The sequence below is a fragment of the Pseudonaja textilis genome, chromosome 10 (assembly GCF_049901715.1).
Source record: "Pseudonaja textilis isolate UNSWEBS1 chromosome 10, rPseTex1.2, whole genome shotgun sequence".
NCBI lineage: Eukaryota > Metazoa > Chordata > Lepidosauria > Squamata > Elapidae > Pseudonaja > Pseudonaja textilis.
In genome coordinates this window covers 9,962,695-9,975,088 of record NC_141999.1, presented here as the reverse complement: position 1 = coordinate 9,975,088, position 12,394 = coordinate 9,962,695, and the positions used below count along the sequence as shown (strand labels likewise).

At 41.0% G+C, this 12,394-nt stretch overlaps 1 protein-coding gene across 2 annotated transcripts in view; it reads right to left on the bottom strand.

Annotated features, from left to right (window-relative positions):
- The window catches only part of MAN1C1 (mannosidase alpha class 1C member 1), a 174,755-nt gene that overhangs the window by 87,984 nt on the left and 74,377 nt on the right, over nucleotides 1-12,394 (bottom strand). For both annotated transcript variants that reach the window (XM_087939648.1, XM_087939647.1), the window contains exon 2: nucleotides 4,363-4,459. In XM_087939648.1, the coding sequence (XP_087795774.1) occupies nucleotides 4,363-4,459 (97 nt within the window). The remainder of the gene's footprint in view (nucleotides 1-4,362; nucleotides 4,460-12,394) is intronic.

Below are 12,394 nucleotides of genomic sequence, written 5' to 3'. Positions count from 1 at the left end.
TCCCTGTCTGGCTGCTCACAGAGGGTCACAGATTAGGTAATCATATCTCTTCAGCCCTTATTCTTAACACTGGTACACCACAGGGTTGTGTGTTGAGTCCCTTACTCTATACTCTTTATGTGCATGACTGCATTCCCACTTACACTACTAATACTATTACTAAATTGCAGATAATACAACAGTGTTGGGACTCATCTCCGGGGGGGACGAGTCTGCCTACCGAGATGAGGTGGACTGGTTGCTTTCGTGGTGTGGAGACAATAACTTGGTTCTCAACACCAATAAGACCAAGGAGCTGATAGTGGATTATAGAAGGAACAGATCAGACATCCAGCCCTCACTTATCAATGGAGACCGGGGGGAGCAAGTGGCCAGTTTTAAGTTTCTGGGTGTTACCCTAAAAGAGGACCTGACCTGGGGTGCCCACATTGCAGCCCTGGTCAAAAGGGCCCAGCAGAGATTATACTACCTGAGGCTTCTCAGGAAACAACAACTGAATGGAAAACTGCTGGTGACCTTCTACCGCTGCATCTCTATGGTGCATGGCTTGCCAATTACACAGGGGCAGATAGGAAAGCACTCCAGAGGGTTAACGTCATTGCCCAGAGGATCATGGGTTGCCCTCTCCCCTCTTTGGAAGAGCTTTATAGCTCCCGCTGCCTTAAGAAAGTTCAAAATGTTCTCAAAGATCCATCTCATCCTGGGAACCCCCTTTTTTTAACTATTACCATCTGGCAGATGGTACAGGATAATAAAAACAAGGACAAATAGGCTGAAAAACAGCTTCTACCCCAGGGCAGCAATTCTATTGAATTCTACTGTATAGTGCAATATTAATGCGTATCAGGGGTTTTCAATTCAATGTATAGAATGTGAAGGATGTGTATTGGTGTTTATTTTCAGTCATAATGTACACTGAAGATGGTATTTAATTTCATTGTACGAGGTGCAGTGACAATAAAGTAAACTAAATTAAACTAAATTATAATCCCCCCGCCCCCAGAATTCAACACGATCTGCTTGGATAGCCCTATGGCATTAATGTTCAAATCTGAGCTTTCCAATCTTCAAAGGAAGTACAGAATAGAAAAAGGTCCAATAAAACTTAAACATTGCCAAAACAAATAACAAAAACCGCCAACCATGCGTGTGTATGAAAATCAGGTGGAGTATGAGTTATTCTATGGCCACAATAGCAGCCGCAAAGAATGTTCCATTTATTTATTTGTCAAATTTAGGCACACCCATCTTGTTCTCTTTCCATCTTATCAAATGTTGGAATCAGAAGTGAACAGCAAAAAAGCATTTAAACAATCGAGTCAGCAGGTAGGATGGACTCATGCCAGGAAATGTAGGAGCTCAAAACAGTTAGTATCAGACTGTGGCAAGATGTAACTATCAGAGATTTCAGGATTAAAAATGGCATTCTGAAGCACATCTTGCAAAATATTTGCATAAGATTGGTTTTTTTAAAAAACAACAACAACAACAACAACATCTGACTTCTGAACTGCCTCATCTAACTGATGTTTGCAAAGGGATTGCAACGCTCCTGGCTTTATTTACTCAGTCATGCAGAAATGAATGTCTTCTGCATATAAACTGAGAACCAACCACAATTATCTGTATTGTTTTTTTCAGACGGGCTTTATATAAAAAAAAGATCCATCACCCTGCATATCCTAGCAGTTGAAAGAGACTTTCCTGGTAACAAATTCTAGGATCATCTTAATAAAAGAAGAAAAGAGGGGAGGGGGAAAGGGACCAACCAAGTCTTCCGAAGAACCCACTAAGATCATATAGACAGCAATATCAAATGCTCCTCAAAAGCTCTAACAAAATGAGCTGCAGACAATGCAGACACCCGATTATGGCAACTCAGGCAACGAAAGATGCATCGCCATCATCACACACACAAATACAAGTTGTTTTGTTGTCTCCTACCTGCCACAGCAGGCCTGCAGCTGGCCCAATCATTTTCTGGTGGGTTTATCCGGAAAGGATGCTACAGGTTGAGCTTCAAGGCAACTAATTGTCATATCGGCTGATAAACTCACAAGACTGTCTATTCAGCTTTAATTAGACATAACAGGCAGGCATCCAGCTACATATGGTGACCCAGCAACGCTGTTAGCAATCATCAGGTTTGCCATACGGCAACGGTCCAAAACCCTGCTTAAATAACTGTGTCCAGATTGGCACAACTGTGATGTTTTCAGTCTTGCCTATTTAGATCAGGCATAATACTGAATGTTTAAATTAAAAACTGGCAAGGAGCTATGCTGACAAAGGAACAGAGAAGCAAGGCTTATCGAGGGAGGAAGTTTGCTAGCTCTAAGCAGGGTTAACAATTTGAGTTACTCAAAGTATGGCAGCCTTCTAAGGGGAAATTACGCAAACCAGCCAGCACCAAGAGCAAAGCCTTGAATATTGATCCACGTAGTCAGTATTTCGCAAAAGTCACCTCCTGCCTTCCATAAAAGCAGCTATTCTGGACAAACAACAGCTTTGGGCTTCGGTTTCTCCATCAGTAACGTCTTTTAAATCAGGCAAATTGCATTTGAATTGAGAGGACTTTGAAAGCTTTATGTAATACGATAGCTGGGGGCTTAGTAGCTGGCAGGGTGGGGGGAGTAAAACCACCCACCAACACCAATCTCTGAAATTCATCTATTCTAGCTCTTCTCCCATTGCAGACTGGTTAGAAACCTGACTTTAAGAGTTGCACTTAATCAGTTTCATTCAAAACTGTTTAGCGTCAAGCACGGCAGTGCCATTTGATTTTTATGAACTCGCTGCCTCTCATTTGATGCACTTTTTATTACTTTTTGCTTTGAAATTTTAGAGGTGGGATGAGCAGCAGCCTATTATGGTATAAAAAATGACTGAGATGTGATCTCTTTGCTACCTACCCTCAAATGGCCAAACTAGCCTTCAGCTCCTTGAGATTCTCAGTCCTTTAAACTGTTGAAGTGGCAGAAGAGGGAGTAAGGATCCCAGGAGGAATTTCTCAGCATGGTATAACAGAGGAATCCATGTTATACAGCCCATCTGCCATTATAGAAAATGGGAATCTTGGTCCCAGTTTCTCCATCTGCAGGTTGGACTGGTGTTTTCCAAATTAGACAAGTTTAAGACGTGTGCACTTCGGTTCTGGGAGTTGAAGTCTACACATCCTAATGCTGTCAAGCTTGAAAAACATTTGCTGGACTCTGTGTGTTCGTGTGTGTATGTGTGTGTGTCTTCCAGATTCGAGGTGCCAATGAGAAGTAGAACCATCGGTTAATATTAGATTTCAAATGACGGTTACTTTTGTGGCCATCTTCATCACTGATTTCAGTGGCAAACTCTTGCAACTATACAAAAGCTTAGTTAGAAAGCTCCCCTCCTTTGTCTGGATGTTGCATCATGGGAACTGGGTTTCTTTTCTTGTTGGTTTGAAACATTTTTCTACTTATTCAGGTAGCGTCTGAGCATGTTGGTTAGGGTAACCCTATCTTTCTCTCTCTCTCTCTCTCCCCCTCCCTCTCTTTTCCAGGGAGGTTTCATTTCTCATCTAACCTCCCTGGAGGACATATATGGGGTCCCCCTAACCCACTTGCTCAGAGTGAAGTTACTTGGCTAAGCAGAAAAATGTTTCAAACCCAACAAAAGAAGTCCAGTTGCCATGACTCAATTTCCAGACGATGGCCGAGAATCTACATTTCCCATCTTTCTAGTATAGTTTCCCTATACCTTAGTATTCATCATTAATTGGTTCCAAGAGGTGTGATGAGTACAAAAAATGATGAGTACCAAACAATTCCCCCCCCCACCCCATAAGAAATAATGTCACAAGGCAGCCAACACTTGACAGCTTGTGCGTTGAATAGAAACAAACAATGAGGACTGGGACAAAATTTTCTCATCAAAATGCATTGAGTATCAAATTCAATGTGTTTCAAAGCAGTTGAAGGTACCACTGTATTCTTATTCTCCTCCTGTCATATATAGCTCATGTCCCTTCCAATGACATTAGGTCGTCCTGTGTTTTCTTCTGCCACCCCAGAAGCTTTGAGGACTGAGATTGTGATGGTACCATTCAACTGAAATACATTGGGTTGAGAGTGGCAGTTTCAAAGCTATTGGAAGGACTAGCCAATCGGTGGTCTGTAGAACCAAGTTGTGTTGTGACTTGGTAGAACTGGCTGCTCTACCAGTTGCCTTATATTTATATATCTCTTCTGAAGGAGGGAAGTATGAGTCTACGATGCACTTAGTCACTCTTCAAAATATGTGTTCTAGTCTGACTGCCTGTTGCTAAGCATTTAGGGAAGACATCAGCCACTGGGTTCATTTCGGCAACATTCAAGTTCAACTCACCAAACATGTTCCCAATATGTCCGTTTCTCGTGAGAGGTCTCAGTTCATTTTTCCCCAGAGCGAACTGCTTGTAATTATCCCAAGCAAACTTCATCATCTGTAAAAGAAAGAGGTAACTGGCACTTAGATGGGTATTTGGTTTTTTTAGACAGCATATAGGCATCGCTGTGTTAAAAGACAGAATTACTTGTTGTGCAAAGAGACAGGAGGCATCCAAATAGGCACACACAAACCCAGAGAAACAATGAATCTCTCTTTCTGTTGAACGCTGGATGAAATTTGTCTAGAAATGAATTTAAATCCACAAATTAGTATTTAACAAGTGGGCGTAAAAATTTCTTTTGCTCTCCGTACATTAACTATCTAGCTATATATTGTAGGCTACAAAAATAAAATGCTTCCCCAAATTGGAAGCCTATCTATTCAGACTGTTTTCCTACTAAATGTCTGCACTTGGTTTAGGACTGCTCTGTAGATTGAAAACTTTCGATAAAATAAAATTAAGAACATATAAGAACATCACACTGGTTCCCTTCCTAGCATCTTGACTGTTTATTGTTATTGTTTTGGGTCTGTTAAGTATGTTGGTATGAACTAAAAACAAAACTCAGAATACTGGTCATTTTCACAATCCTTTTGTCAACTCATAAAACATTACTATGCCTGTTTTAGTAGTTGCCATAAAAGAAGGAAATTTGGAAGAGCAGTGCAGCAGTTTGAAAGCAGAAGTTCATTCCAACTCTTATCTTTAAAAGATTGTAACTAAAATACCAGAGCTTTTACCCACAAATATATTTAATTGGAGAATGTGAATGATGACACCCGGCCCATGAAGGTGCTCAATTGGAGAATCTGATTTATGACACACCCGTGGGGGAGGGGGGAAACAGGGTCACAGGTGACTGTAAATTACGTATGCTAGAGTTGTGCCAGTATGTCACATCTAATGAATCCTTTGAAGTTTTTTGAAGTTTGGTTCGAGAATCATGATTTAATTAGAGTGATTGCTGGAAACCTGACACCTTCCTTTAGCAAACATTCAAAGTTATAAGAGCAGTGAAAAAAGTAATTTACAACTGATCCTCACACAGCAGCAAAGTCACATGATCAAAATGTGGGCACTTGACAACTGATACGCATATACAACAACTGCAGCATTCCTGGATCGTGTAATCGCCATTTGCAACCTTCCCAGATGGCTTCCAACAAGCAAAGTCAATGGGAGCAGCTGGATTTGGACTGCGAGACATTAAACCATTGTAGCAAAAAAATATAAGATCAGACCTGACTCACTTAATAACTACCTTACTTAGCCATGAAAATTCGGATCCCAACTGTGGTCGTAAGTCGAAACTGCCTGTATTTCAAAACAATTATTTCAAGACAGAATAACTAAGATCACTAGGTATGATACTGATATAATACCTAAGAAGAACCTCATGATTCACACCAAACCATCTTATAAGCAACAGGTGCAGTGGTGGGTTTCAATTTTTTTTTACTACCGGTTCTGTGGGCGTGGCAGGGGAAGGTTACTGCAAAATCTCCAGTCAGAGGTGGGATTTGCTGTTTCTCCAAACTACTCAAAATTTCCGCTACCGGTTCTCCAGAACTGGTCAGAACCTGCTGAATACCCACCTCTGAACATGTGGCATTGCAGGTTTTATGTGATCACAATTTGTGACCTTCTTAGCTCATGTCCAATCAAGTAAAGTCAACAGGGGGGAGTCAGATTCACTTAACTGTATGATTCACTTAACAACCGCAGTGGTTTGCTTAACAACCATGGCAAAAAGGGTTGTAAAATCAGGTGTGACTCAACTGCTTTGCTTATCAATGGAAATTCTGGTCCTAGTTATGGTCTTAAGCCAAGAACTACCTACACAAGGAATATAAAATGAAAGGAACAATATTTTTATACCAACTGAGATGCAGCTGAAATATGTATTAAGAACATTTTCCGGAGACAAACCTGGAGTCTCGGGGAAGATGCGGACAGGGACATGGGGTGCAGGTCTGTGCATAAAAAGTCACCATGGCCTTTCTGTGATCAAAACGTCATCAAAAAAGCACAAAAAAGAATGTTTTTTCTGAGCCAACTCAGGAAGCTCAAACTGCCCAAGGAGCTGCTGATCCAGTTCTACAGAGGAACTATTGAGTCGGTCATCTGCACCTCTAGAACTGTCTGGTTTGGTTCTGCAACCCAACAAGATAGACACAGACTTCAGAGGGTAATTAGGACTGCAGAAAAAAACAATTACTACCCACCTGCCTTCCATCGAGGACCTGTATCCTGCACGAGTCAAAAAGAGGGCTGTGAAAGTATTTACAGACCCCTCACATCCTGTTTCAACTCCTACCCTCAAAACGACGCTATAGAGCCCTGCACATCAGAAGAACTAGACACAAGTAGTTTTTTCCCAAATGCCATCACTCTGCTAAACAAATAATTCCCTCAACTCTGTCCAACTATTACAAAGTCTGCATTACTATTATTGTTAATCTTCTCATCACTCCTCATCACCCATCCCCTCCCACTTGGGACTGTATGATTGTAACTTTGTCGCTTGTATCCTTACAATTTATATTGACTGTTTCCTAGTATGATTTGATTGCTTATTGTGCCCTATGACTATCATTAAGTGTTGTACCTGATGATTCTTGACTCTTGATGACTGTATCTTTTCTTTTATGCATACTGAGAGTATTTGCACCAAGACAAATTCTTCGTGTGTCCAACCACACTTGGCCAATAAAGAATTCTACTCTATTCTACTCTAAAACCCAGCTTCTGTTGCTTTAAGTGTGAAGCAAAGTGCTCTCGCAAATCAAGATAACCAATTGTCTCCTATGCATAAGGATTTTGACTTGGTTACTATCTGGCTGCTGCAAACAGGAAGAGAAATAGACCCCTTGGAGACACAGAGGTACGTATGTATGCATGCATGCATATAAACCTTCATGAGCCCGTTCTGTTTTCTGGCACAAGCAGTTCTCCAAAAATAGTGGGTGGGAAAAATATTTCCAAGTAATCAGCAAACTGGATTTCCCAGAAAGACGCTGTTACTTAGAGGTCATTGACACTGTTGTAGAAAGAGAATGTTTCTGACTTCCCCTCACAGGCCTTGGCCCATCTGGCAGGGGAAGGGAGGAGGAAAAATATGCATCCTTATGAGCTTAGAGAAGGATTAATGGCCAAACCTTCCCTCCCCACCTTTTTTTTGTTAAATAAAATGATGCAAAAGGAAGGGTTTCCCTGTTTTCAAGAGCTTGAGATTCCAGTCTCGGCCCACTTCTCCAAAGGAAAGGATCAGTCAATGGGTAAATAATACATCAGGTTTCTGCCAATATGGCTGAAAAAAAATTGGAAGAAAGGTGCCCCTTCTCTCCCTGGTCTCCTTTAAATGCACAGAAATTACCCCTCAAGCTAAGTTTGGGTTGTGGTTCAGACCAAGTCCGGTTTCTCCTTAATGCCCTCCTGCTTTGGGTGCTCATCACTTCTCAACCTCGATTGCATTTATTGCTCTTATGCTGAAAAAGGTAATTTTGCTACAAGGGGCTCAATGTGGTGTACGTGAGTCCCGTTCCCCCCCCACCCGAGTTTTTAACACCCCTTTAGATAGTTCAGTCCAAAAGGCCACACAAGGTAAAGACGTTCTTAAATAGAACTTGATTCTTGGTGACTGCATCCATGCAGTTTTTTGGACAGTGTTATATAAACAGTTGGCTTTAGCTTTCTTCCAGAGTGGTGCTTTTTTTCCCCTCCCTCAAACTTTCCAGGTGCTTCGCCACCCAAGTACTGACCCAAGTTGACCTTTCTTAGCTGCTGAGACCAACCATATCCAGACCTCCAAAGCGCAGGAAAAAATGAACATCACTAAGATTAGGCAGAAATATATTAGGATGTCTGGAAGAAATTTTTGCCTTCTCGTCCAGCAGAACTCCTTCATCCATAGTCACAACAAGAGGCATTTTGCTAGCAGGGGCCAGACTCTATGGTAGCTCACATTTTGGGATTTGACCAAACAGCAGGGGTGGGATTCTACCAGTTTGCACCTATTCGCTAGAACCGGTTGTTAACATTCTAAGCAGTTCGGAGAACCGGTTGTTAGAAGAAATTACTGACCTAATCCTGTACGGAAGGCAGGGAGGGAAACATTCTGGTGTTGCTTACAGAAACTGCCTCTCTGTTAACCCTTATTACATTCTTGGCAGGACTAGACTTCCTGTCTCAGGAGCTTCTCTGGAGGTTTTTTTCCTTCATTTGCTGGTACTTTGCTTGTGTGGAGTGACCATTCAAAGTTACAATGGCACTAAAAAAAGTGACATGACTATTTTTCACACTTACGACTGTTGCAGCATCCCCACAGTCATGAGAGGCCAGGTGAGGAGATGCGTGCCTCGATGTGAGTGATATTGAGTTGGCCACACCCAGCCGGTCACATGACCACCAAGCCACGCCCACCAACTAAGCCACACCCACAGAACATTTAAAAAAAATGAATCCCAACCCTGCTTTACAGGTAGATCTCAACTTACAACCATTCCTAGTTACAAAGGCATTTGAAGAAAAAAACAACAACAGCAGAATTGGAAGGGACTTTGGAGGTCTTCTAGTCTAACCCCCTGCTCAAGCAGGAAACCCTATAGCATTTCAGAAAAATGGCTCTCCAGTTTCTTCTTGAAAACCTCCAGTGTTAGAAGCACTCATATTTTCTGAAGGCAAACCTTCCACCCATTGCTTCTTGTCCTGCCTACAGATGCTTTGGAGAATAGCTTGACTCCCTCTTCTTTGTGGCAGCCCCTGAGATATTGGAAGAGTGCTATTGTGTCACCCCTAGTCCTTATTTTCATTAAACTAGATGTTAGGCATCCAGAAATTATCCATAGTAATCAATCACTCCGAGACAAGCATAATCCAATTCACGGAACCGTTCTTCTCCGTATGTTTAGCCTCCAGTCCCCTAATCTTCTTTGTTGATCTTCTCTACACTCTTTCTAGAGTTTCAACGTCTTTTTTACACTGTGGCGAGCAAAACTGGATGCAGTATTCCCGGTGGGGTCTTAATGCAAAGGAATTAGAGGGCTCTCTCCTTCACTGAGAGCTGAAGATTCATTCCCATCTTCTACAATTCCTTTGGTGTTTATTTCCTTTACCAGAAAGTCAATCCATCAATGTCGGATATAAAAAAAAAAGCTGATGCAGAGAGCAGGGTCAATTATGCACCATTCACTGATGAAGTTACAAATCTACTTGGGTCTTACTAAAGTAGTAGTTTGTAGTGTTTATCAAATTTATATGCACACTGACTTGTGTTCTGGGGCAAAAGTAGGATTCCTGAGCTTGTCTTACCAGTGATTTACAATAGCTAAGCTTAAAGCTTTGCCCAGATACTTTTCTTCTACTACAGTTAATGTATTTATAAGTAATTCAAGAAAAAAAAAGTCTGTTTCCCCCCCTTCCCCCACCCCATAAAAAAACAGGGAGCAGAGCTGGGATTAAGCATTTTCTTTTCCTATCATCTGCAACCTTCCTTCTCTCATGAAGATTAAGGTAGTATCAATGGGTTTTTAATCATCTGAAGCAATCTTATGAATATACTACGTTACTCACTGATCTACAACTCACTGTGTCACACTGCCATTATGTGACATTTTGACATTTCACGGAGCTGGGGTGGGCATGGCCTGTGCGTGATGCATCTGGCCCATGGGCCACCAGTTTGACACCCTCCCAGGTAGTCCTCAATTTACAACTATTCATTTAGTGACAATTCAAGGTTGGAAAGGCACTGAAAAAAGGGACTTATACCAATAGAACAGAGCAGAACATAATTCTTTATTGGCCAAGTGTGATTGGGCGCACAAGGAATTTGTCTTTGGTGCAAATGCTCTCAGTGTACATAAAAGAAAAGATACAATCATCAAGAGTCGAGACTCACCAGGTACAACACTTAATAATAGTCATAGGGTACAATAAGCAATCAAATCATACTAGGAAACAGTCAATATATATCTTAAGGATTCAAGCGACAAAGTTACAGTCCTACAGTCACAAGTGGAAGGGGATGGGTGATAAGGAACGATGAGAAGATTAATAGTAATAGTAATGCAGACTTTGTAAATAGTTGGATAGCAATAGCAATAGCACTTAGACTTATATACCGCTTTATAGTGCTTTATAACCTTCTCAAATGGTTTATAGAGTCAACATATTGCCCCAAACATTTTGGGACCTCATTTTACCCACCTCGGAAGGTTGGAAGGCTGAATCAACCTTGAGCCTGGTGAGATTTGAACTGCCAAATTGCAGTCATCTGGCAGTCAGCAGCAGTAGCCTAAAGTACTGCACTCTTAACTCCTGTGCCACTGTGACCTATGACCTTACGACCATTACAGCATCCCTGTGCTTATGGGATCAAAATTTGGACCTTGGCAATTAGCACGTGTTTATGACGGTTGCAGCATCCTAGTGTCGTGCAATCACTTTTTGCGAACGTCTGACGAAGCAAAGTCAACGAGAAAGCCAGATTCAACTGTGTTTCTAACTTAACAATTGTAGTGATTCATTTAATAACTGTGGCATGAAAGGTTGCAAAACGGGACAAACTCGCCTAACAACTGTTTTTGCTTAGCAACAGAAATTTGGGCTCAGTTGTGGTCGTAAATTGAGGACTACCTGTGTTTTCTTCCTTTACTTGGTGTCCCCTAGATCAGGGGTCTCCAACCTTGGCAACTTTAAGACTTGTGGACTTCAACTTGAACTTCAGTTCTGAGAGATGTATTCAATAATTGTCAGATCTGACAGAGAAAGCTGCCTCATGGTGTGAAATGATGGAGAAGGAAAGAGGCCATAATTGTTGAAGCTCTAATTTGGGCCTTCTTTCTCTTTCCAAAGCCCAGCATCTGGTCAGAATCAGAGTAATTAATGCGGGCAAAAAAAATAAAATACAGCAGTGTTTGCTTTAGGGATTTTGGAGGAGGTTATTTGTGAAGGTGAAAATAATAATAATTATCATCATCATCATCATTATTATTATTTTACATCACAAAGTATTGGGACTTACAAATTGAAGCTGGGTGACTTTGGAAAAAGAAATTGTGTGTTATCCCAATTGTAACTGGAGCCCTTGGAGCAATACCTAAAGGGCTACCTCGCTATTTGGAAATCCTGAATTTATCAGACTAGAATACCCTGATTCTACAAAAAATCACCCTTATATCCCCCGACGCTACCTGAACAGGTCCTAGGTCCTTGGTTAGGACTCGAGCTGTTGAGCTACCAACCAGCCCCAAAGGGTGTGAATCTCACTAAAGATTTAATAATAATAATAATAATAATAATAATAATAATAAAAATCCTCTTGCAAGGCAGAGTTTCACAGATGGTCATATAAATAAGGAGAAATACTATATAGTATATAATATACTATATAGTATATAATATACTATATATTATATATTATACTATATACTATATATTATACTATATATTATATAGTACATTATATAATATACTATATAATACTATATAGTATTTCAATCTGAATAGAATTTGCAGGGGGTGGGGGGCAGGGAAGGAGGAATTATTAAGGTTTCAGAGTCAAATGTGGGATTAACTACTATGGAAAATTGAATTTACTAACAAAAATTCAACCTCCTGTACAAAGCTCCAGAGTATAAGTAGCTTATCTAGATCCAGATTTCCATGCAACTCTTTCCCCTTAAGCCAAGGTATGTTATTTACCAGTTAGAAATAGTCTTCGACTTACATTCATTCATTTAGGCGCCATTGGAAGTTATGACATTGCTGGAAAAAAAAAAGGCCTTATGAGATGGTTGTGGCAGAGCGATAACTGGCCTATATTTATAACAGTTGCACTGCTCCAGAGTCGCAGGAACATCATTCGTGGCCTCCCCATCCTGCTTCCAACAAGCAAAGCCAATGAGGGAAGCCAAATTCATTTAATGGCCATGGCAAAAAGGTTATAAAATGGGGACTCACTGAACTGCTGCATTGCTTAGTGATGGA